Genomic DNA, 26793 nt, shown 5'->3' on the forward strand with positions numbered 1-26793 from the left:
TCCAAAAGGTCTGATGCCCTCTTCTTGTTCGTGTGGGCACTGTGTTTGTGTGTGTATACCCACCCTCACCCCAGACACTCATGCATAGACGTAATTAAAAATAATGGTCCGGGCAAATAAGTTGGTGCATGCCTTTAATTCGAGCCCTTCAGAGGCAGTCACAGGTAGAACTCTTGTTATTTTTGAGGCTAGCCTGCTCTACAACATTTCAGCACAGCCAGAACTATATAGTGAGGCCCTGTCTCAGAAAACAAAATAATCAAGTAAATAATAAAATGAGATAAAAATAAAAAATAATGGGACGAGATAGGTAACTCAGTGGTCAAGAGCACTCGCTGGTCTTATGGAGGACTCAGGTTCAGCTGAGCACAGATTGCTCTCTTTTTCAGGACCTGTGTTCCATTCCCAACACCCACACCAGGCAGCTTATAACTTCCTGCAACTCTAGTTCCAGGAGATCCAATATCCACTGGCCTCCAAAGACACCCGCATGTACACAGTGCAATAAGCCCACACAGACGTGCGTACAGCCACATGCACACGTGTGTACATATAGGATAACAAAATAAATCTTTAAAAACGGGGTGACTATTAATAGAAAGTGTGTGTTTCAGTGAGAAGCTATAGGTCTCCCATGGAGTCTCAGTTCATATGGTTTCCTTCAGAGTCTGGATATTGTGTTCCAAACTGACATTTTCAATTTCTCTCCCCACTCGTGATTTGAGGTCAGTTCTCACATAACACAATAACTAACTGTTTATCTATGTGTCTATCTATGTATCTATGTATCTATCTATGTTATCTATGTATCTATCTATGTATCTATGTATCTATCTAGGTATCTATGTATCTATCTAGGTATCTATGTATCTATCTATGTACCTATCTATGTATCTATCTATCTGATCTATCATCTTTCTAATGAGAGCTAGTCGAAGTGGAAATTTAAGGATTCTTTGGAGAATCATTTGTGTTGATGGTGTTTTGCTGGGGCAAACATGTGATGGAATGTTTTCCTGAAGTGAACACAGGTGAAAGACTGAGGCAGACTTGTGAAGGAACATTTTGCTGAAGCAGACACCGGAGAAAGGATGTTCTGGTAAGGCGAGCCCCTGAAAGGACACGTGACGAAGGATTCTTTGCTAACAACGTGAATGTATTGGTCCACCTTACACTGCATGGCTGAGCTGCATTTGTCCGGACTCCATAGAGAGAAAGGCACCAAAAACACTTCTAATGGTACGCTGTGGCTTGCTCCAGTTTCTTGCCGCTTCCTTGGACTCAGGCTGATTGGCAGAGTGATGTCAGCTGAGACAGATGCACGTGCAGAGTCAAGGCCCGTGGAGGACACATGATGTTTGGAGGGTATAAGTAGGACTCAGTGGACAGGGACAGGGGCTGTGATTGGCTTGCTTGTGGTCTTTACTGATTTTCACTTCCCTGAGACAGGCACAGCCGAGAACTTCTGGCATTCTTCCTGGTCCCTCCTGTTGACTCGAGCTGAGGCTGAGGCCTGGCTATCTCTGCTAGGTCACGCCACTGTTGCTGATTCCTGTTTGCTATCCTAACTGTACTAAACTGGACTTCTGGTATGTCTGTGAAGCATTTGCAAATGGATCGAGCTGCTGCTGCTAACCTGTGAACTGAACTGCCAATTTCCAGATGATGCAGATGGGAACCTTTCTAAACAGGTCCACTTCCCCCATATATTTTCTTTCCCACTACCTCTGGTGGTTGGTGGGCTAAAAGGGAGATTAAGGCGTTTAAGAATTACAGCTAATGCTGTCCTTTCCTCCAAGTCCTGAAAACTGGTGACTTGATTTAGGATTTGATGACCTTATTCACACACATCTGTGAGCCTGCCCCTGGGGTACTTGGAGATCTAACAGGAACACCCAGCAGTGTGTCCAAAGTGTGCCTCCTCTATGCTGGCCACTAAAGATGCTGTGTGAGCAACAGAAATCTCACCCAGTAGTCCTCTGCATTCAAGAATATACTGATCTTTTTTTATTTCCTTATAAACCCCACAGCATGAAGTGCATGGCAGGCCATCAAATGAGAAATCATTTAAAAGAAGGAAGTTTCCCCTTGTAAAACAGGAGACTTGGGGCTAAAGAGATGGTTCAGTGGTTAGAGCACTGACTGCTCTCCCAGAGGTCCTGAGTTCAATTCCCAGAAACTACATGGTGGCTCACAATCCTCTGTAATGGGGTCTGATGTCCTCTTCTGGTGTGTCTCATATACACAAATAAATAAATCTTAGGAAAACTGGGGACTCGAGCTCAGGTTTTGCCCTGCTCTAAGTTACTCCATTGTTTGTTTTTAGATTGTGCCCTGCCCCATTTTAAAGTAGTTTCTGGCTTTTTGTTTTTGTTTTTAAAGGCAGGGTCTTACTAGGTTGCCGTAGCTGGAACTCTGTTTGTACATAAGGCTGGCTTTGAACTCCCAGAGATCCATCTGTCTCTGTCTAAGTGCTGGGATTAAAGGTGTGAGCCGTTGACTCCACTTTTGAGAATGAGGGCTACTCCACACCTGGGTGGACAGAGGGATAACACGATATATCTGACGCCATCCACACAGCACAAACTGCGACTCTTTCCTAAAAGTACAAATAGTGCCAGATTGAGACTGTAGGCACACAGCTGTCTACTAAAACCCAGGAGGAAACCCAGGCTTGAGAACTTAGCAGACACACAGACTCCAGAAAAGGTGAGCATGCTCATCTGGGCCCCATGAGGAGGAGGGCACCTAACGCTCAACCTGGCATGCGTGTGAAGTGGCTTTCAGGCATGACACTCTCCACTGTCCCAGGAACTTCAGCCCCTCTTGGTCCTGCTGTAGACATGGCCTACATGAATTGTTGTCTGCCTGCTTGTCTATTCATCCTGAATACGAATCTGCAGCCCATCTGCTTGTTTGTCTGAACCTGACTGTTCCCTTCACTTCTGCTGCTTCTACCACAGCCCAGTCCTGTGGCCCGCAGCACCCTAGCACCGTCAGATGTTTCGTTGTCTTATACACGCAGAATTCTGTCAGGCATTCTGGAAACCCACTAAACTCTGCTGTGGCTTTTCAGCCCTTTGTAGCCATTCTGAAACCTACATATAAACAGATGATAGATAGATAGATAGATAGATAGATAGATAGATAGATAGATAGATAGATAAAATACATAGATAGACCCACATACAGGTCATAGATAATCAGACAGATAACATACATACATACATTCATATATACATATCTACTGAGTTACATAATATGTGATTTTAAGGTTAATATTAAGATTGGAATGAAAGAACCCGCCAGGGATCAGTCTTGGCTTGGAGAAGATTTCTGAGAGAAGGGATGCCTGGGAGCAGAGAAAACCAAGGACTCGAAGTCAGATTGTGGGTCCATGTTCTGCTGGAGACAGCTTTTCAGACTGCCTTCTCTCTAATCTACTTTCTCTCTTTGATCTGCTTTCTCTGGAGATCTCTAGACAGCTTTCTCTTTCTATGTTCTGTTCTCCAAACAGTTCTCTTGCTACTCTAAAACTTTCTCTGGAGAGCTCATCTCTTGCAATTTTTTTTTTTTTAAGATTTATTTATTTATTTTATGCATATAAGTACACTGTAGCTGTCTTCAGACACCAGAAGAGGGCATCAGATCTCATTTACAGATGGTTGTGAGCCACCATGTGGTTGCTGGGATTTGAACTCAGGACCTCTGGAAGAGCAGTCCGTGCTCTTAACCACTGAGCCATCTCTCCAGCCCCTCTTGCAATCTTTTATTTTATATATTAATCCAGACACTTACTCCAGGTGTCATTTTGATTATCCTGTGAATCAGCATCCCATGACCCAGCCCTTTGATTCTTACCAGACAGTAAGCACACATTTTCTTTTAATATTGCAAAAGAATTCAGAGATCTCCCTGCCTCTGTTAAACACAGATGTTAAGCTAGATTGGTGGGACCCCCCAACCTAAAATTACCATTTTACCATACTTGGGTCTAACCTTGCTCTGTCCCAAGTTGATCCTGAACTCAGGAACCTGTCTGCCTTTTGTAAGACTATGTTTTGTAAGCATAAACAAAGAACAAACCCTAAAACTTAGCTGGGTGGGAATCTCCTGAGATCACCACTCCCTAAATCTCTTTATTTCCTTCCTTGGTGTCTTTCTGACAAGTTGGCTCACAGTGCAGCTCCCTCTGTTCCTTTAGATTCCTCACATAATTCACGGTGCATCCTTATGTTTAGGACAGTGGAGAAATTAAATATTTTCAAACTCATGGTTTTAGAGTTCTTTTTCCACAGCCTTACAGGCTGTCCTGAAGGTCCCAGTGTTTACCATTTTATTGAGACATTAGCCACACCTTCGCCTCCTGGATTCGTGCTGTCCCTGATTATCATGAACTCATTAACATTAACAGAGAAGATTTTCCTTAAAGGAGGAATGTAAAATACGTACATTTTTATACAAACGAGCCTTACACCCTCGTCAGCCCTCACACTCATGGAGGCCCACTTGCGTTGGCACTGTCCTAGTGCAGGAACCACATCATTCTGTCCCCACCAAGGCCATGCCGGACCTGACAAGAACCTATGTTTGTCTTGGTCAGGTTACCAAGAAGAGCTGAAAGGCTTGGCCAATTGCTGCCAACAAAATGAGTGTGCTTTATGAATTTATCGTTAGTAAATGATCAATAAACTCCGACATTAGGGAAAGACATAAAAGGAAAAGGGAAAGACATTTTGACAGCATGCTTGTGACTGGGGGTGTTGTTGAAGGCTCTTTCCTTGACCTAACATGTCTGACTCCCCCACATCTTCTTTCTGATAAGTCATCTAACCCCAAATTCTTACCCTTGCTATATGATCATTCTTCTCATCTGCAGTTCTCAAATCTTATCCGCCTGGCCCGCCTTAAACATTCTTACTGTGTCAAAAGGGTGAGAATCCCCTTACCCTCCATGTCTCTTCTTAGCAACTTTCTTTTATGCTCAAATTGTGTGTGTGTGTGTGTGTGTGTGTGTGTGGTGTACTCATGTTACTGTGAGTGCATGAGTGCTCTCGTGTGTACATGCATGTGGTGGCCAGAGAACAATATGGGTGTCATTCTTCAGGAACCATTGATCTCACTCTGAGGCAGGGTCTCTCTATGGCTGGGAAACAAGACTGACTGACCTCTGAGTCTCAGAGACCTATATATGTTTCTGCCTCCCCAGTGCTGGGATTCAATCCTGGACCACTACATCTGTTTTATTTATTGTGTGTGCACATGGCAGTCAGAAGACAGTTTTGCAGAGTCAGTTCTAGCCATCCATTATCACCTAGGAATGGGATGCAGGTCTCAGGTTTGTACCACTGGGTGGCGAACACCTCTCTGCCTGCTGAGCCATCTTGCTGATGCCACTTCTGGGTTTTTACATGTTTCTGGAGATTAAATCCAGGTCCTTGTGCTTTCAGAGCAAGCACTGTAACGACTGATGTATCTTTGTAGTCTCCTCTCCTCCTCCTCCTCCTCCCCCTCCTCCTCCTCCCCCTCCTCCTCCTACTCCTCCTCCCCCTCCTCTGCCTCTTCTTCCTCTTCTTCCTCTTCTTCCTCCTCTCCCTCCTCTCCTTCTCTCCTCTCCTCTTTTCTTGGTCCCTCTCCATTTCTCTCCCAAATTTGAGACAGAGTCTCATGTGTCCTGGACTGGCCTTGAACTCAATATGTAGATAAAGATGGGCTCCTGATCCTCCTGCCTCTACCTCCCAAGTTCTAAGATTCTAAGCATGAGCCACCATGCCCGCAGCTCCTGCTAGTAATTTTCCATCCTCTCACATCTACTTGACTCCTTGGCTATAACTCTCCATTTGTCCTTGTATTAAAAATTCAGTCCAGACTCTTCTGCACAAAATAACAAAAACGAAACAAAACAAAACAAAACAAAACAAAAAAACAAAACAAAACAAAACAAAAAAAACCTATCCCGGGGCTGGGGATTTAGCTCAGTGGTAGAGCGCTTACCTAGGAAGCGCAAGGCCCTGGGTTGGTCCCCAGCTCCGAAAAAAAGAACCAAAAAAAAAAACCTATCCCAGGGTAACAAGACAATGCAATGGGGAAGGGATATTGATTATACAATGTTATTGGAAAAAAACTGTGCTTCCATGTGCAAAACAATAAGAAGCTGGCAGTCTCCTTCCTGAATGCATACATGAAAGAAAACACCACTCTCCTCTCCTCTCCTCTCCTCTCCTCTCCTCTCCTCTCCTCTCCTCTCCTCTCCTCTCCTCTCCTCTCCTCTCCTCTCCTCTCCTCTCTTCTCCTCTCCTCTCCTTTCCTCTTTTCCCCTCCCTTCCCCTCTTCTTCTCTTCTTCCTACCTTCCTTTATTTTTTAAGACAAGCCTCTCTCTCTTTTTTTAAAAAAGATTTTATGTATTATTATATAAGTACACTGTAGCTGTCTTCAGGCTCACAAGAAGATCTCTTTACAGATGACTCTGAGTCACCATGTGGTTGCTGGGATTTGAACTCAGGACCTCTAGAAGAGCAGTCAGTGCTCTTAACCACTGAGCCATCTCTCCAATCTCTGTATCTCTCTCTCCCTCCCACTTCCTCCCTCCTTCCCACCCTCTCTCCTTCCCTCCCCCCCCCTCCTTGAGACAAGGTTTCTCTACATAGCCCTGGCTGTCCTGGAAACACTATGTAGACCACATTGGATCTACCTAACCTATGTCTGTCTCCAGAGGACTGGATTTAAAGACATGCACCATCACTCTTGCTTGGAATCATCACATTTTAAAGAAATCTGCACTAAAACATTCATTGCAAAGCTGTCAAAATAACAGTGATATGGAAACAAACCTCAATTAATAGATGAATGGATAAAGAAAACGTACCAGTTATAACCATGTACTATATGTATGCATGTATATTTGCACATGCTATATCTAAGCATATGACATATACCCATGCATATCTATCCATACGTATGTATTCATGTGGATGATATATACGTGTGTGTTTGTTTGTGTGTGTGTGTGTGTGTGTGTGTGTGTGTAGACACTAAAAGGAGAATATCGCCTGAGCTCACTTATATTTTACAATCTCAAAATGCTCAAATACACATTGACAGAAAATGGCATAGTGGTTATTTTGGGTGGGGCAGGGGTAAGGGACAGGAGATAAGATGCAGATTAAAAGGGATATAATAACATACAATGGAAGATAGACAGGATGAACAGAGTGTGAGAACCAAGTTCATTATACTGTAATAGGAATTTTTGCTGTTGTGTGGATTTAGTTAGTTATGTCATACATCATGCAGAGCATAACCTATGTGGGATGACAGATATGGAATTTTACCATGTGTACATACTCTACAACATTATGTATGAACCTCAAGTACACATAATAAATTTTATTTGTTAACAAAATTATCATAATATGCTGAGCTGACTCGCAAGCCGTCTATCTGGTGGAATGATGTCGTGACTTTGGGGTTAACTAATTGCCTTCTGGTTGACCATGAGACCTGCTCAACTGGAGGAATTTTATGCCTGGTCAACAGTCCATGACTGGAGACATCAGAGGCTCATGGGAAACCTACTAGTGTCATGGTAAGTAGTCATGCTTTCGAACTCGCTTCTAGTCTTTATGTTTATACCCATAGATTTGTGGTGTTTTCAACTGGCCAGCGGAGCTCCATTCTACAGTGGCTAGTAAACAGTGTAGAGACTTATGATGGGTCCAAGTGTCCAGTATATATAACTGTGAATGCTTAGCTGAGGATGGATCATTTGAATTAGCTTCTCCCTAGCCAAGGCTCAGGGAACACTGAAGAAGAGAAGGTGGAAAGGATCTAAGAGCTGTTGTGTGCAGAGTTCTGAACATGACACCTCAAAAGTACTAGGCTATAGGCACCATCACCTTACAGCCATTGTAGTTGCCTGCAGAAGATCAAGGCAGTCAACATTGGGGTGGCTCCCTGGTGGAGGAGCTTTTGGTAGTTGACGGTGCTGAGGAAGAGTCGTGCCCCTTTAGAGATATGTATACCGGAACATTGTTTATGCCCTGGGCACACACCCGCGCTCACAGAGGCTGCACTAATGGACTCAGGACCTTATTAATAGCAATGATAAAGGGTGGAGCTGCAATTGGGTGGGAGACGGAGGTGGAGCACTAGGAAGTGTCAGGCAGAGGCACCAGAAGATGCAGTGATAAAAGTTGTATAGATTTATGAAATTTTGGAATAATAAATTAAAATAATACATTTTTTTAAAAAAAAAGATGTTATAGCTCTGACTCTCCGCTCTCTTTGACCCCTTTCTTCCCCTCTCCTCTTCCCCCTTTCCCTCTCTCTCCACATGTTCCTAGCTGATGGCTTCTACTGCTTCTCTTCCTCCTCCTCTTTCTTCTGTCTCTCTTGTCTATGTCTGTCTGTCTGTCTGTCTGTCTGTCTGTCTGTCTCTCTCCCCTCTTTTTCTGCCTCTACTCCCTTCTTAACCCTCTTTCCCATGCCCTCAAATACACTCTACTCTGTACTAAAAGAACCCATAAATAAATAAAAAGCTGTTATAACATGAATGAGAAGAAAGATCAGAGTCAGGTATCCTCAGTGCTGCTAACTCAACGTCTACCATGAGATGACAGCTCTATGTAAAGGGCACTGAAGACAGACCTCTGGGAGATGGGGCAATTGGAGGTGGAGAGCAGGCTCCACCCAGCATGCTCTCTCACATGCTACCTTCTCTTAGGAGACACCTCAAAAGTACTAGTCATGCTAGAACTTTCTCTCCTTATGCAACTTTCAGAAGAGAAAGAACAGGTGCAAAAGTGGGGACAGAGGCAGCCCACAGTTCCCTCTCCCTTTAGGAGAGTTCACTCCTTTTAGGACATGAAGACACAGAGCCCAGGAGGTGGGTCATTGATAATGGTGGGAGGCAGAACTGAGGACCCAGCCCCACCCAGCAGCAGAGGTGCCGGGTCCTGCTGAACCACTGATGGCCACACCCTCTTGCACCATGCCTCTTCTTGCATCAGAATGAGAATGTTGCCCTGAATGTCCCACAGAAGCATATGATTCCACCTCTTCCCTGTTCCAAACTTCCCTGGCTTGTCAGTAGAGCTGGAAAGCAAGGAAAAGCCAAGGGAGCCCAGCCTCATCTTCATCGAGGTTAGAGTCATGGGCTCATGACAGAGAGCACAGATGGCCTCTTCCTGGTCTGGAACTCTGACCTCCATTCACCGTCCTCAACTCTGACTACTTACCCAAGCTCTGGCTCTGTGGACATGGATGCTATCAGTCCCAGGCAGGCCTCTAGGTATGTACTGTTTTGCCTTCTTTCCCAGGGTGAAGATCCTGGAAATGGCCTTTCTCTTAAGCTTGTATGTTACCCTAGAAGGCTGTGCTTGCCTCCTCTGCCTGTGTCAGGTCCCTTTTGCCTGGACACAAAATCCAAAGACCAGTTCCTTAGAAGCAGCTGGGCAGGATACCAGGATACAGCATAGTGAGGTTTACCCTGGGGTGAGCCCTCTCTGGAGGAAGGATGTGTGTGTGTGTGTGTGTGTGTGTGTGTGTGTGTGTGTGTGTGTGTGGTGTATTTTCTGTAATGTGCTGTGTTATGCATGTGTGCATATATGTATTGTATGTTATATGTGATTTGTGTGGTGGGTTTGTTTTTTGTTTTTGTTTTTTGGTGTGCTCTGTGCTAATTGGGTCTGAAACTGAACTAGGGTGTGAACTGTGTGTCCCCCTAAACCCCAGCTGTTTTGGAGGCAACTCTCCATTTTCCTGGGTTTCTATTCTCTGCCCCCTCTCTCTTCCCTGCATGTTTTATCTCCATCCCCCACTCTGTCCATCATGATGTTTTTGAGCTTCTGTACTGTGCATGCAGTGCAGGGCCAGACTCCTGACCCACATAATGAGCTCTTGTGCCCTCTCTGACTTTCTCCAGGGGCATGGCCGGGAGCAGTTCCCACAGGAGAATTGAGGGTTCTGTGTGGTCACAGTCCCTCTTGTGTGCAGGGCCTCCCATGTGGCCTGTGGAGTGGCTGCAGGGGCAGACACAAGAAGTGCAAAAGGAGAAAGTCATGCTGCAAGGGCAGAGGCCAGTGTAGGCCCCCAGCACTTTCAGCATCTACCCACAGTTCCTCATTCTGCTTTTGTGAAAATCGTGTACTCTTACAGGTTCTACTCATAGTAAACAAATTCAAGCCTTGGGAATACTATGAGGACAGCCATCCCCCTGCCCCAACACCAGCATTACAGAGGAATCCCTACCCTAGCTGTCAGACCCGAAATCAAAGAATAAACAGTAGCTGGGCATGGTGGTGCACATCCAAAATTCCAGCACTTGGGAGGCAGAGACTAGAGGACCATCATAAATTTGAGGCTAGATAGTTTGCATAGGGAATTCCAGGCTTGGTTACACAGACCAGGTTATGTAGACCCTTTCTCTCAAAAATGGGAGAGAGGTGTGGTTTGGAGAGATGCTCAGGGGTTTTATACACTTGCTGTCCTTTGTCAAGATCTGAGTTTGGTTCAAAGAATCCGCATCAGGCATCCCACAAAAGCCTCATCTAGAAGATCTGACATCCTCTTCTGACCTCTCTAGGCACCCATACACTTGTAACATATTTGCAAATAGAAAGACAGATGGACCCCAAGACAGACTGTAGGATAGACCTAGGATAGACTCTTAGGGCAAATCTCTAAACTAGACATTTAGGACGCACCGTCAAGATTGAAACCCTTCTCTCCACCCCATCGCAGGTCCTAAAACAGACTCTCCAAGACAGAGAGCCCTGAGAGCAGAAGTCCTGGGACAACCTTCTGCAGGACAATATCTTCTGGACAGAGATCTATGCCAATCTTAGAAGCAAGCATCTTTTTGTTACTGGTGGTCAGAGTCTAGTCTAAGAGTTTTCAGTCTTGGCATCTTATTCAGAAAACTGAAACAAAGACACACAAAGATTGGCAAAAGTGGTGAGGACTTTATTCAAAGCAAAGTGATAATGCAGGTCAGAATGTGCCTTGAGAGAGCAGTGGGCCACGCAAGTGAGGGGACTCAGGGGTCCTGGTTACCCTTTGGGGCTTTCCTTTTAAGAGGTTCTAGACAAGGAGGAGTTGGCTGCTGGGAGGTGTCATGTTGGTGGTTCTCTGTTTTGATTGACAGGCTTGGGTCATGTAAGCCTTTGCTCACTAATCTTTATGCCCAATTATGCCTAGCTATAAAATGGTTAATAGGGGTTCTCCCTAAAGTTCACTCAAGAGACACACAGTCTGCCTTACCGTGCGTTGTTATTCATAACTGGTTTAGGATGGCTCAGCCCATCTCTTTGTTTTAAGATGCATTCTAGGATATGTTTGGATAGAAATGGGACAGTATCAAGGGTTGGAGAACGAAAGGAACTTATCTGCATTGCTTAAAGCAGGTATACATGTAGTCTGGTGCCGATGTCCTGGCTTGCTATGCTATTTGTGTAAATCTCTTGTTGGCCAATCTCTGCATCCCTAGGGCAGCGTAACCCCTTTCTACACATTGAGTAGAGGACAGAAGCCCATAGCCTCCTTCATGAGGCAAGTGATGAGGAGACACTGAGCCCTGGCCTCAAAGCACATCCCAGTTCTAGAAGCGTCCCAGTACACACAAGAAGCACCTCAGCCGCACCTGACTCCGTTCTGTTCAACTAGATTTCATTTTTCTTCCACTATTGTCTTTTGCCTGTAAATACTCACGTGCCTGCACATGTGTTCGTGCATGCCCATGAACACTTTGGTTTTTTTTTTTTTTTTAGAGCTAGACTCTCATTTTGTGCAATCTGTCCTTGAACTTGCCTTGTAGCTGAGGCCGGCCTTGACTTCTGATCCTCCTGTCTTAGTTAAAGTTTCCATTGCTATAGTTACTATAACCAAAAAGCAACTTGGGAAAGGAAGAATTTATTTCAGCTTACAACTCTTAGGACCATCATTGAGGAAAGGGTTAGGCCCAAAGAAAACTCCAATTCCCTGAACCCCAAAAGGCAGTCCAAATATCCAGAAATGAGCTCAACCTGGACTAGAGGGGGATTTCTGGCAGTTGGATAAAAGCCAGCATTCCTCAGGAACTTATGAAACTGGTTCCCACTTACCAAAAGCAGTTTCTCTAACCTCTGATAGAAGGGATTTATGGCTACCTGTGGTGCCTATCCGCATACCAAAGCACAAGCCATCTCAAGCCCCTCCACCCTTGTCCCCTCCGTGTCACCAGTACCTGTTCAAAGTCCATGCTAGCTAGTCACCTATCCCTTCTCACTCGCTCCCTTCCTCTAAACTCCCACCAGCTCATGGCTTCCCTCTCCCCGGCCACTCCTTCTCCTTACACTCCGGCTATTCCTGCTATGTGCCCCCACTCTCTGCATCTCTGTTTGGCCCTGCTTCTCTCAGTAGGTTCTCTCTAGTCACTATCCCCTGCTGATCTCCTCTCTTGCAGAGAGCCCCAGCCAGGCCCCGTCTGCTGACTGTTCCGTGTGTTTCTTTCTCTCTGCTCTGGACAGTTCTAGATGCCCCTGGCTGTTCGTTCTCTTACATCTACTACAACAAAACCATTCCCATTGGCCATACCACAGAGTGGTCACTGCTATCAGTTTGTACAGAAAGTCAAGGCGGGAACCTGGAGACAGGGACTGGGGAGGAATGTTGCTTACAGGCTGTCTTCCAACAGCTTGCTCAGTCTACTTTCTTATACAATCCAAGACCATCTTGCACATGGGTGGCACCACCTACAGGGGGTTGGGCCCTCTTCTACCAATGATCAATTAAGGAAATGCCCCCACAGGCTTGCCTACAGACCGATCTGATGGAGGCATTTTCTCATATGCTATGCCCTCTTCCCAGATGACCTTGGCTTGTCTCAAGTTGACGTAAAAACCTAAGCAATACACCTCCCAACTGCTACCTAGGAAAAGTACATGCATGCGTGCGTGCGTGTGTGTGTGTGTGTGTGTGTGTGTGTGTGTATTATACGTACATGTGTGTATGCTTAGGTGTGGAGTTCAGAGGAGGCTGTTGAGTATTCTGATCTATCAAGTCCCATTTTATTACCTTGAAGCACGGTCTCTCACAGAACCTGGAGGCAGAATCCAGCCAGCAATGCCTAGTGAGTCACTTTCTGTCACACAGGTCACAGATGCACACTGCCACATCTAGCTCTTCAGATTGTGCTCAGTCTGTGTGCTTACGCAGAAAGTGCTTATTTTACACACTGCCTTGTCTCCTCAGTCCCTGAAAGGAAAAAGAAAAACATTTTAAGTCAAGCATATATACTTTTAATTGGGCACTCAGGAGAGTGGGGGGAGGAAGAGGAGGAAGAGGAGGAGAGGGAGGGAGAGAGAGAGAGAGAGAGAGAGAGAGAGAGAGAAAGGGAGGGAGGGAGGGAGGGAGGGAGGGAGGGAGGGAGAGAGAGAGAGAGAGAGAGAGAGAGAGAGAGAGAGAGAGAGGATATTTTGGAGTTTAAGGCCAGCCTGAGCTACATGAGACACTGTCTCAAAAATTTTTAGAATACAGTTTTAATGTTAGCACAGGGTTCACTTTCGTGCTTTAGAACTGACTTTTGAAATTTCTATAGCACACACACTCATGTGACCACCACTCGGGTGACATTATAACAAATTTCTAGTAGGCCCAGGACGGTCTCCTGTTGGTGCCAAGCCACACTTTCTAGAGATCGATCCTGTGATCACATCTGGCGTTACTGTTAGAGACAGAGTAGTCACCTGTAGTCCAGCTGTCCTGGAGCGCGCTGTGTGGCTCATACTGACCTCAAACCCACAGAAACCCTCCAGCATCAGCCTCTGGAGCGCAGGGATGACAGGTGTGAGCCACTGTTGTTTATTTTATCTCCATCGCTGAGCTCATCCCTTTGTAAACATCACACAAGGGGGAGTCACTGTGGACGTGCCAGGTGACTTTCTGGTCTGTGGCGTGGCTGAGGTTCTTTGGAGAAACCTGGGTCACCTTCAGAAGCAGCCCACTGCCTTGTCGTCTGATTGGAACCATGTCTGTCTCCGATGATTCCCTCCTGCTGAAGATATCCGTCTGATTAATAAGCAGGAGATGTAGTTAAATCGCAGTACCACGAGACGCAGTCTGAAGAGTTAAAACCTGGAGTCTGGTGATGTTCTTGCTGGATGAGATCGGGTTTCAGGAGCCCTCCTGGCTCTAGATTTCACAAAGCCGGCATGAGGCTGTGCTGGGTACAGGTGCCTGTGCTCCTTGGATTTGCTCTCTTCCCTCACCTCTGCTCTCTACCCCGTCCAGCTTGCTCCTTCTGCAGGTGAGTCTGCAGGTAACATGGACTTGCTCCAAACCTCTCCATCCCACAAAGGGAGGGATGGGGAAGGGTGACAGCCTTTAGAAGGGCTATAGAAAAAACAGGCTCAAGCCCTGGAAGGTAGAGATGTGTCAGAGCAGTGCTCACCAGGGGCTCATCAAGCAGGAAACAAATAGAAACTTGGGAGTTTCTGTTCCAAGTGCCCTGGAGCTCTGGAGGAAGGAGGAAGAGGTGTCTTTTTCCTAGAAGAAAATTTAGGAGAAGGGGAAGGATATGGAGAGAGAGCATGAGGCAAGTCTGAAATACTCAGTGAGCTCCAGGCTAGCCTGGGCTATTTGGTCAAACCCCCATCTCAAAAAAGTAAACAACAAGAAGAGATGAAGAAAAAAGAAGAATAGAAGGAAAAGAAGACACACACACACACACACACACACACACACACACACACACACACACACAGAGACAGAGAGACAGATACAAAGACAGAGAGACAGAGACAGAGACAGGCAGGCAGACAGAGACAGACAGGCAGACATAAAGCCCCTCAGTCCAGATGATTGAAGCAGTAGGGAGTGGGAGGGAGGAAGGAGTAGATACTGACTGAGGTGGAAGAGTCTAAGTAAGGAAGCAGCACTGAGACACACACAGAGACTCAGGAGGGTTCAAATCTCTCCTAAGGCTTCTGGCCAAGAACTAGTGGAAGGATTCATTAAACACCTAATGAGAGGCAAGGAGAACAGAGCTTGGTGTGGAGAGCACATGTTTTCCCATGATCCCTCAAGACCTGGGCTCTCTTCTCCAGGGCTCCCCCTAACACCTGTGCTTCTGGTAACAGAGTCATGAATGGAGTGTCAAGACAGTGGGGGAGCTCTGAGGTGGGAAAGAGGCATGACCTGGCTGCCCACCCTCAGATAGACTGAAGGAGTTGGAGCCATCTGGTCCCTGGAGACTTGAGATCCATTGCTGGATTCTTTTGTGAGAACCCCGAGGAAGCCTTCAAGGCCAGGGCTCCCGGCAACCTTCAGGCTTCCTTTGTCATCCTCATAGGCCAGCTCTAGACCCATAGTGACTCTGCTTTCCAGAAGTAACAGAAATGACCTTATAGGTGTAGTTTGAAGTAGACAAAGGGACAGAGTTTGTTTTACTTTGTTAGTTTTGTTTTAGTTTTGAAGACAGGGTCTCATGTATCCCCAGATGGGCTCAGACCATAGCTGAGGTGAATCTTTGGAACTCCCTCCCTCCCCCTCCCAAGTGCTGGGATGACAGATGTTCGCCACCGTGTGCAGCTCTATTTTTTAATCTTTCTAATGGCACATAGATCACATGGATCCCTGATACAGTGTGATAATTTAGCACCTACTCCAGTGTGAGATCATAGCGCACAGGTGGTATTTTCATCTGTTTTCACCATCGCTGTTGTTCAATAGCGTTTCAAATCACCCCTCGAGAAAGTCAGGCATAGTGGGGTTCCACACGCCTGGGCTCCCATCACATGAAAGGCTGAGGCGGGAGGATGCAGAGTTCAAGGCTAGTCCATGCTCCAGAGTAAGGGTCTATCTCAAAATTAAACAAAAGCTGGGCCCTACTTCCCGCACTCCGGAGGTAGAGGCATAGGATTAGGAGTTCAAGGCCAGTTTAGGCTACCCTGAGTGTGAGGCTGGCTTGAGCTACCTGAGATCCTGTCTCAGTAAACAAAAATATATTAATCAGGTTGTAGTTACCTTATTGTTAAAAAATCAGAACTTTTTTATTCTTTTTTGGTACTTTTTTTTTTTTTTGGTTCTTTTTTTCGGAGCTGGGGACCGAACCCAGGGCCTTGCGCTTCCTAGGTAAGCGCTCTACCACTGAGCTAAATCCCCAGCCCCCACTTGCAGATTTTAATTCATTTCTCCAACAAAGTCATTACACTTACTACCCACATTGTTTCTGTGACCACACAAGGTTTAGGGTCCATGCAGATGGACAGGTCAGACATGGCTTTTGATTCCAGCAAACACGTGGATTTCTCAGTGGTCACCCCACCATAGACACAAGTCACAGCCACTCTTTAGAGCAAGGGGTGGGTGGAGGGACGCTAGGGCTGTGGATCTGGTGCCAGCTTCAGCTTGTGTAGTAAATGCCTGTGGTTGCCTGGGCCACTACAGGCTTCCTGGCTCTGTTTGTTTGTTTTCCTGTATATAGTTGAGGACTACAGGTGGTTGGGTTGTTGTGATAGCTCCTGGAACTGGAGGATGTTTCGTTCTCCTTTGCTCTGCTTTGTAGTAACTGTGTTGGAATGGCTCTCCAGGAACTGGAGGAAAATGAGAGCAACCTCGTACAACTTCCTTCACTTGGGAAAACCAGCTTGAGTGTAGTTGTGATTCCCAGAAGGCCCAGCCTTCTTAAAGGGACTGCTGGTAATTTCAAGCACCAGCTCCCAGCAATGCAGTTCAGGTGATGGGTGCATACCGTATGCATGTGTTAAAGTATCGTATTGAATCATGCTCGTATAGACAATGAATAAATAAATGCAAATTAGTGCCTCACGAGGAACAAAGAGGGAAACCCCGAGACTTCTGGTTTCCAAACCGGTTCGAATCCACTTCCTTACTGCTAACTAGCTCCACTTGAAGACAGAAGAGATGAGTGAATCCAAGGTGTGGAAAATAGGCTGGATTCTGGTGACAGTGACAGTGACGGTGATGGTGTGTGTGTGTGTGTGTGTGTGTGTGTGTGTGTGTTCATTTCTCAAAAACAATTATGAAGCCAGATGACAAGAGCACAGGTTCACAGAGGGAGTCTAGAGACTAGGGTAGGCCCTGAGGAAAGCAGACAGAAACAGATTGTAAGGGTGAGCGGAGGGATGAGTGACGACAAGTCCAGACGAAACCCTGGCTCCTAGCTGCAGGCCTGGTGTCTGTGATGATTGCAAAGGGTGGAGGAAAACCTCTGTCTGTGCGTTCTTCCCTCTCTCTACTCGGCTGCTCCTCCGTCTGGCCCACTGTCTTTCTGTCTGCTTGTTCCCTCACACATGTATTTCTCAATTGTTGGGTGAACTGTTAGGAGTCAAGCTCTGTGCAGATGAAACTGAATTCTGATTCAGGCTGGATAAGACAGGTTGAGCAATTCTCTAACGTACCAAATATGAGTATTGAACAGGGACACAGGTGCTGGGTGGGGTGAGCGAGCAGCCAGTCACACACGGCTGGCAATTCCTCTGCTTCCGTTCTCTGTCATGCTACCGGGGTGTTTCAGTGGCAAACTATGTTTTGGGAGAAAGGCACCCAATCGATCTTCTCTTCACCAACCTGGGAAAAGATGTTGAGGAACAGCCTGTCTTAGTCAGCTCAGACTGGGGAAGAAAATACCTTAGAGGACATGAATGGGTGTCTCAACCAAGGTGTTACAGCTGGGTTTGGTCTCTTTAAAGGTTCCTCATCATAGCCTCATCATGGGTATTGCCTTTCAATGTGGGCATCCCTGATGACCCTCTCTAGTGTTCACACTCCCTCCTCCTTTTTATCACCTCAATATTACCATTACTTTTTTTGAGAATTTCACACAATGTAGCTTGATCATAGTCACCCCCAACTACTCCCTCTAACTCCCCAGACCCACCCTCTCTTCCGTACTCCTACTATCTGTCTTTCTTTTCGTTTCTTTTTTTCTTTTTTCAGAAGAGACGATCTCAAAGTAGGCATAAGTCCTTTGGCTCCTACAATCTTTCTACACCCCTCCACCTACCCCTCCCCGTCTTCCTCAATGTTCCTTGAGCCTGAGTTGTAGGGATTATGTTGTTGATGTATCCTGGGACTGGGTACATAGCAGTCAGTTGTTCTCTGTGTTTTGACTGGTTGTAACGTTCTGTAATGGTCTCTGCTGCAAAAAGCACCATCTTTGTGAGGGGACAAGGGCGTCGCTTCTCTGTGGTAGAAGGTTAAGGATAGGATGCAGTAAGAAATTGTACCAGTTTAGGGAACAGCCTGTGGTTCTCCTTTAGGGCCTATGTCTGGCACTCTTCTTATGAGGATATCACATCGGGGGAGGACCCAGCTCACAGCTTCATTTGAACTCTTCACCTTTTCAATGGCTACCATCCCAAAATAGAGTTGCAATTTTAAGATCTCGTGGTTTAAAGCCTCAACATATCCGTTTGGGGGAGACTCAGTTCGTCCCATAACACAGACAATAGCTTTGAAAATACGAACTCAACTGACACAAAATGCACACCTCTGACTGACTCCCAGACGGAAGGAGTGACCGGCCTTTCCCACAGCTGAGTCGGAATGGAGAGAGTCGCATCAGAAGTGAAGTGCGGGACACAGGCTCTCTGCCGGGCAAACTCTAACTTCAGGGAGCCATGGCCATCTCTTAGAGGCAGCCCTGTGATGATCCTCTGGGGCTTGGGAACCTGGTGATCTATCTATTGCTTTGTTACATAAGGTTTCAGGCTCCCGCTCTTTGGTCTTCCACAGCGGTGCTTAGGTAAGGGTCCTCTCAGTGCAGATAGTCTATCCACCTCAAACGGTGGTGGAGATGGAAAAATGTGGTAGGCAAAGCTATGTCATCTAGGTGCATGACAGTCCCACTGACTGAGAGGAAGGAAGGCACCTTGGGCAGACATTCATCCTATGTCATTTCCCGGGTGAGATGAGAGGCTTTGGTACCTGAGGGGCATTTGTGGGCCAGCAGGAAGAGTAGCAGGTAAGCTGGGGAGGACCTGTGACTAAGACTCTCTTTGGTAGGGGAGTGCCTGGAACGTTGCGTCATAGGTCTGGTCTGGTGATAAATCTTCCTCAGATCAAGGGTTATGGCCAGTCCTCCTTCATCCCCAGGCATTTGCTCACCTGCCAATATCCACAGCTATGTTCCCAGGCTGGCTGGCTCTCATCTTCCTGTCCGTGCTGAGCTTGAATACTCAGGCCTTCAACAGCAAGCTTGTCAAGTGCTTTGAGGATCCCCAGTATGAAGAGCTACTGCAGCTGGCTCGGAATGGACTGGGGCAGACAGCCGAGAGGAAGCAAGTGGTGGTGATTGGGGCAGGCATGGCTGGACTCACTGCTGCCAAGATCTTGCAGGATGCTGGCCACCAGGTATGTGATTGGGCAGGGGAGGATCTCTTGTGGGAAGATTGGGCTACAAACAGGGAGGCAGAAGCCCAAGCTGTGAACATCCCTCAGGAGATGGGGCCAAATGAAGCTTGAGGGTTCTAGAGTAGCTGGGGTAGGAGGGCAGATAAGCTTGCTCAGGAGCAAAGACCAAGTTTCAGAAAGAGGCAGGAAGAAGCTAATGCTGTTGCTTGGTGATAGGGGAAGGAATAACCTGTGGTTGTCATTCTTAGTACTGAAAAAGGAAGAATAGGAGAAAGGAAGGGAGAAAGGGATGGATAGAGGAGGGGGGAGGGAAGGAGGGACGGAAGAACAAAGGGAGGGAGGAATGATAGAGGGAGGGATGAAGGGATGGAGGGAAAAGAGTGGAAGGGAAGGAGGGAGGGGAGGAAGGAAGGAAGGAGGAAGGGAGAAAGGGAGAGAGGAAGGGAAGGAGGGAGGGAAGAGTAGGGATGGGTGGATGAATGGATGGATGGAGGGAGGGAGGACTAGGAAGGGTAGTAAATCTGGGTCTGCCACAGGGAAGGAGGATGTTGTATGGAGGGTATGTGGCAAGCCTCATTGGGTTTATTAAAAGAGCTGTCTTTCCAGGTGACTGTCCTGGAGGCCTCAGGACGTGTAGGTGGCAGAATCGAGACTCACCGAGTCCCTGGAGCGCACTGGTACATAGAGCTGGGCGCCATGAGGATCCCTATCAACCACAGGTACTCTCAAGAGCAGTAGTGGCAAGGAAGGAGGGCGGGGTGAGGGTTGTCACACCAAGAGGCCAATGCGGACAGCAGTGGATGGATGGATGGATGGGAACCCAGGGGTTAGAATCTGACTCAACTCATTTGCCAGCCCTGGGGCAGCCTAGGAGCCTCTCCCAGCCTTGGTGTTTAATCCATGTGAGATGATAACTGTACTGGGCTTGGCTGCCAAGCAGGCTGGGCTGAGGATCACAGAAGATAGGTGGTCCAAGAGAAACCTGTGGCCAAGTCAAAAGTAGTCTACTGAGTTTGCGAATGACAGGAAGCCCAGCACCCTCCCAGTAGGACCTTTCTGAATGGGTGAGGAGTTTGGAGAATGCAGCTAGAAGGTTAGGGAGTCGTGAACATAGCCTCTAAAAAGGATGGCGCCAAGGAAAGACTCCAGGAACACCCCCCACTGGGCCTCCGGGAACTGGAGTGGTCATGTTTGAAAATGGGAAGGTTGCATATTCCACACAAAGTGGCAGAACACTCTGCCAGCGTAGGTCATTAGCAGGGAGCCTTGGCCTTATGGCTTCTAATCTAGTGTGATGACCAAGTACCTAACATCCCTTTCATGGAGGAAGGGGCCGGGTGGTCTTGGTGAATTCAAGGGAGATAAGAAGTAAGCCCAGGGAGCAAGAGCAGAAACTGAGGAGCCTTTGACCCCCTTCCACAGGTTTTCTCATGAGCTCATCAAAAGATTCGGGCTGATGCTAAAGGAATTCTGCCCTTGCAACAATCAGACCTGGGTGCTGGTCAATGGAGTTCGGCAGCGCTCGGGGGCAGTGCAGGCCGACCCTGGCCTGCTGGGTTACTCAGTCAAAGCTGATGAGATGGGGAAGACAGCAGAACAGCTCTTTGATGCATCTCTGAGAAAGGTAAGGCAAAGAGAGGGGAGATCCCCCTCTTCCCTCAGAGCCACCCTGCAAACCACCCTCAAGTTCCTCTGGTTTCCCTGGGAGGAGCTTAGAGGGACCATGAGGTCCATGAATACAGGAAGCCTACACCGGATTGACCACTATTGGCCTCTCTCCCTCTCATGGACTCTGTCCCGTACCAGCCATTGGCTGTTCGGGGAATATATTCTCAGACCCCAGACATCTGTGCATGTACAGACATGTATAAAGTAGCTACAATGAAATCCTCATGGTGGGACCAGGTTCATCGCAGAATGAGACCTACAAGCTGGACTCAGGGGTTAGATGTGTTGTGTGACCCCACGAAAACTCTTGGCGGGCTCCCTTCTCTTCCCTCCACATTTCCAGAGAGCCTCTCCTTCCCAGGTTGTTGTGAGGCTTAGGTGACGGGGATGTGTCACAGTGATAAGATAGTGGCAGTTGCAGGACCAGTGCTCAGACCACAGCTGTCATCATGACTGACGGTTCCTCAAGGAAGAACAATAAGCAGCCTGTCTGAGCTGCCTGCCCACCTTTTTGACCTGGCCCTGCAGAGACTTTGCCTTTGTCTCCTCTGACCCATGGCCTGAGGGGATCTCAGTGTGAGGAATAAGCTCAGTGGGAGCAGAGAGCACTCCCTGTAGGCTTTTGCCCAGGTGTCCCTCAATGCTGTTTGCTGCTCACTCAGGGTCAGCATGCCCGGACTCTCTCAGCGGCTCTGTGGGGCCAGGCCCTCTGGCTCCTACCTGCTTCACCTGCTTAGAAATCCACAGAAATGTCAATGCAGGAAAAGGAGGTAGATTCCCCATGTGTGGGTGAGGTAAGGAACCTTAAGGCTGACAGGGGAACCTGGACATCTACCTTTGTATGCTTGGTGTCTATTCAAGGAGAGGTGAGGTTCCCACCATGTCAGTTTTAGGACACAGTTCTGGATCCCAGGATTCATATAGAGTGTCACACACACACACACACACACACACACACACACACACACACACACACACACACACACCATGAACAAGCATGGTGCGGGTGCATGGATGGGGCAGGGTTAACAATCTATGTGGGCTGACCCTCACCACCTGTCTGCCATGTCTTTCCTCCTAGATTGTGGAAGAGCTGAAGAACAGCAGTTGCCAGGAGGTCCTGGAGAAGTATGACTCCTTCTCCACCAAGGTCAGTCCTGATACCCACCCACTGTGCCCTGAAACCCTGCAGTAGGACTGCCACCTGGGGCTGATTGTCCTGCACTTTACTAGCCTTCACTGTCTGCCCTGAGAGAATGCAAGCTCCAGCAGGGGAGGAAGGGAGAAAGAGGGACAGAGAGAGAGGGGGGGGGGTGGTGAGGGCGGAGGGAGGATGGATGGAAGGAACTAAACAGAAACCATTCCAAGGAAGGCAATTGAGGCTACTTTTTCCAGAGCCTGCTGTATCAAAGAAGTCCTCCATAACACCTGGCTAGTCAAAGGCAGATAGAAGGGTGGGAAGTCTTATATAGGTGTGTGTTACTTAATGTTTCAAAATGTGTCTTTAGATGTTTACATAGTTCTGCAAAAGTCCCAATGCTTACTTGCAATTTGCGGTGTCACTTGGCTACATACTGGCTGAGGACCACTGTTAAATGAATGCAGTTAACCACTGATGAAAACATCTTTTGTAACACATGACCACAGTGAAAAAGCAGGAGAGGCTGGGGTCATGGGTATAGCTCACTGGTATAAGAGCTGATCTGCCACATGTGAGGCCCTGGATTCAATCTCCTGTACTACAGATACAAAAACGCAAGGAGAGTTCCAGATGTAGCCCTGATGGGAGCCTCTTGGCTCATGCGTGCTGGAGCCAGCCCACTGGTGGGTCTGGTGAGGGAAGGATAATAGGTATTCTCCAGCTGATCCTGAGATAGAAGCTGATAGTCACTGTCAGGTCCTGACCATTCTAAGTAGGTTGTGGTTTGCCTCTGTGGGGTGCTTGCTTCAGATGCTGGGTGGATCAAAGCCGGTTGTCATGTGTAGTCTGACCACTGCATACTCAAGGTTTGGTGTAAAGAAGAGAGAGGAGATGAGAGAATAAGGACAAGTTGGAGATGGACAAGACCCACATCCACTGTAACACACACTCAGACTTGGGGCACAGAGAACCTCTCTGAACCTTGATATAGACGGTCCTAACAGGTCTGACTTGTCTTCAGGTGCCCTGGTATTGCTGTTCCTAGGATTTTGTGGCCCTACTCTGGTTTAAATGAGTATGTTGAAGAGGCATCCCCCTCCCCCAAACCAGTGGTACCCAAACATTCTAGCCAGGCCTTTAGCCCTACCTGCATTGGTGTCAGGGACCAACTCAGCCCCGGGCAAACTGGATGGTCATCCAATCTACCTAGTGAGGCCATTCCAGCCAGGCTTGTCATGTCCACGCTGGCTTATCTGAGACAATCAGAAGAGACAGAGCATAGGGCACAAGCAGGGCAACAGGTGCACCCAGAGCCAGCTCTGAGGTCACTTGTTGATGGAGCAGCTGATCAGCAGGTGATGGGGCAGGAGTCGGAGGTTAGGGCAGAATGAGATGTTTCTGGTACTCAGATTCTTCTAAGAAGCCAGACTGGGTCCACGTGGATGGATGTGGAAACCGCGTCAGCTTTCCCAGCTAACAAAGCAGGACTCCTTGCCATTATCTGAGAAGACTGCAGGAATTAAAGGCTGAGAAGAGAGTCTGTAGGCTGAAAACTATACTTAGTATAGCGATTTTCCCTGTAGACCAAGGGGATCATGTCTGGACACATGCAAGGTAGCCTTGGGGCCCAGAGGGTGCAAGCCTATCCTACCCTATCCAGGTCTGTTCCTTGTTATCCCTGGGTAGAAAACAAGTGTTCACATATTGTCTCCTGGTACCTCCTCACCTTCTTGCCTTATTTCCTCACACATGAGGACAGGAGTACCTGATCAAGGTGGGGAACCTGAGCCGAGGGGCCGTGCAGATGATCGGCGACATGCTGAACACAGACTCCGGTTACTATGAGGCCTTTACCGAGACCCTACGTGGCATCATCTCCTTTTTCCAAGAGCCCCGGTAAGAAATGGGGTCACTAGTTACTGATGATGATAGTAGTGAAGAGGGGTTACTAAGAAATCAGGAGAAAATCCTCCCCACCCCCAGAATGGGAAGCCAGGTGGTCTCATTCAGGAGGAAGAGACAGGTAGATTTGGGGGCATTAAACACCTAGGGTAGAACTCGGAGCCAAGCCTTCTGATATGTTGCCTACCTTGGGACGCCACTCTTGAGAACCTCTGAGTAAGGGTCTACCAAGAGTGTTACTTACAACCTCATCTGTTCTGTGACAGGCACTGTGACCTCAGCCCTGCTTCAAGGGACACTTGTCATCCTCCAGCCTGGGAAGACTGGGCTATAGGGATGTAAACCCAAGGCTCCAGTCACCACTGGTCACTGACCATGTGATCTGTAGCTATAAAGATAAAAGGGCGCCAGGCAAGGTGGTACACACCTGTAATGCCATCATTCAGGAGGTGGAGGTGGGAGGACCTGAAGTTCCAGGCCCAGCTTATCTCAAAACAACAACAAAAAGATAAAGATGAACTGGTTTTGTGAAAAAAAAAAAAACAAAAACAAAAACAAAAAAACAAAAACCAAAAACCAAAAAACAAAACAAAAAAAAACCCAAACCAAAACAAAACAGGCCACAGGGCACCTGAACAGGCCTGGGGCATCGATTTATCTAGATATACTGTTTTTTTTTTTTTTTTTTTTTTTTTTTTGGGCTTAGACCCTACCCTTCTTATCAACTTAAATCTGAGCCAAGAACTGCCTTTAGGAAGCATGGTGGGGTTGGGGGTGGTGGGGGTGGGTGGGATGGGGGGTAGTTTCTAGACAGACTAAATAAAACAGCTGTGTAGTCCTTAGGCTGCTTGCCTTGAGTAGTCCCCTGAGGGCATTATGAAGGGGTTATAAGAATCCTGGGCCGGGGCCGGGAATCTGGCTTAACTGCTAGACAGTTTGTCGAGCATGCCTGAAGCCCTGGTTTCCATCTCTAGCACGGCATAAAACTGGGAGGGGCAGCAAAAGTCTATAACCTCAGCACCTGGGAGGTGGAGGCAGGAGGATCAGAAGTCCAATTCTGGGTCTTTGTCAGTTTATGGCCAGACATTTTGGGTGGCCATAGGAGGTGTGTGAGAGCTCGGAGCAGATGCGCTCTTCTGATTGGTCACTGCAGAGCAGATGCACCCTTCCGATTGGTCACTAAAGCAGTGCCTTTCTCTGGTTCCCTGGAGCTAACAGACACTGTATGGCCTTGGTTCTTTGTCAACTTTTTATCCCTGTAAACATATCTGGGGCGTGTCTGAGAAGGAACTAAGTCGTTGTCTAGTTCCAGCAGCCCGTCCTCCAAAGGGCCTGTCCATCAACTCCTCTCCCTCTCTGCTGGTTCATTCTCAGGTTCGATGAAATCGTTGGAGGCTTTGACCAACTCCCCCAGGCCCTGCACAATTCTCTGCTCCCAGGGACTGTCTGGTTCTACTCACCAGCAGAAGAAGTAGAGAGGTCTGGAGACTATGTTCATGTCACCTACAAGACACCTGACCCTCTGCAGCCCAGGGCGCGGCTGACTGCGGATTTTGTGGTGGTGGCCACCACTGCTAAGGCTGCCCGCCTCCTTAGATTCCAGCCACCTCTCTCTCTTAGCAAACAGGATGCTCTGCGTTCTGTCCACTACAATAGTGCCACCAAAGTGATCCTGGCCTGCAAACAGCGTTTCTGGGAACGAGACGGCATTTTCAGTGGCAAATCTACCACCGACCGGCCTTCCCGTTTCATCTACTATCCCAACCACATCTTCCCCAATGGTGCGGGGGTCATCCTGGCATCGTACACCCTGGATGATGACTCTGTGTTCTTGACAGCCCTGGACCACAGTCGGGTAGTGGACATTGTTCTGGATGACCTAGCTGCTATTCACAATCGCCCCAAAGAAGAACTCCGTGATCTCTGTCCTTACTCCGCAATCAAGAACTGGAGCCAAGATCCTTATTCCATGGGTGGCTTTGCCTTCTTCACCCCCTACCAATATGTGGACTATGCCCAGGAACTCAGCCAGCCGGAAGGGCCGGTCTTCTTCGCGGGTGAACACACAGATCTGCCCCATGGCTGGATCGACACTGCTATCAAGTCAGGACTCAGGGTGGCAAGGAACATTCAGGAATCTGTGAACTTGGCTTTGACAAGGAACCCCAGAAATATAAAAGGACACTTCTCCAAAAGTGAACTGTAAACAATTATATGGGCCCTGAGAACTCGGGGGATTCCAAACAAGTTTGTCCATCAGGACACAATACAAAACCTACTCTCACCCATCTTTGCCTTCGCTCAGAAACTTTACCTGAGGCCCATGACTGGAGGAGCCTTGAGGTAACAGACTACCTGTGACCTTGGTTTTATGACAGGGGCTCAGCAAGAACTTGTGGCATAGAGATTAAAAACAATAAAGTTGAATTCAACTATCACTGTTTCATTTTTGTTTATAAATTTTTTAAATTAACTTTTATTTATTCAGTGTGTGTGTATTATATATGCAAACGCCATGGTTTGAGGCATGGAGGTCAGAGCAAAATTTTGGGAAGTGGGTTCTGTTCTTCCACCATGTGCATCCCAGGGACTGAGCTCAGACCACTGACATGGCCACAGGCATCTTTCCCCTCTCTGCCATATGGCCAGCCCAAGTGTTTCCTGACAGTCTAGTGTCATCTAAATAATTTCAGAGTAGAGTCCCCAGGGCAGGTGAGACCCTTGCCTTTCT

At 47.5% G+C, this 26793-nt stretch overlaps 1 protein-coding gene across 1 annotated transcript; it reads left to right on the plus strand.

Moving 5' to 3' along the window:
- The first annotated feature begins 9026 nt into the window (after positions 1-9026).
- On the plus strand, positions 9027-26500 carry 4930438A08Rikl (RIKEN cDNA 4930438A08 gene like). Its single transcript, NM_001430112.1, has 7 exons — positions 9027-9290; positions 19122-19351; positions 19958-20070; positions 20774-20975; positions 22101-22169; positions 23920-24056; positions 25437-26500. The coding sequence occupies exons 2-7, from the start codon at positions 19124-19126 to the stop codon at positions 26266-26268; spliced, it is 1581 nt and encodes a 526-aa protein (NP_001417041.1). The 5' UTR covers positions 9027-9290; positions 19122-19123; the 3' UTR covers positions 26269-26500.
- Positions 26501-26793: the final 293 nt, after the last annotated feature.

The sequence above is a fragment of the Rattus norvegicus genome, chromosome 10 (assembly GCF_021556685.1).
Source record: "Rattus norvegicus strain SHRSP/BbbUtx chromosome 10, alternate assembly SHRSP_T2T, whole genome shotgun sequence".
Taxonomy (NCBI): domain Eukaryota; kingdom Metazoa; phylum Chordata; class Mammalia; order Rodentia; family Muridae; genus Rattus; species Rattus norvegicus.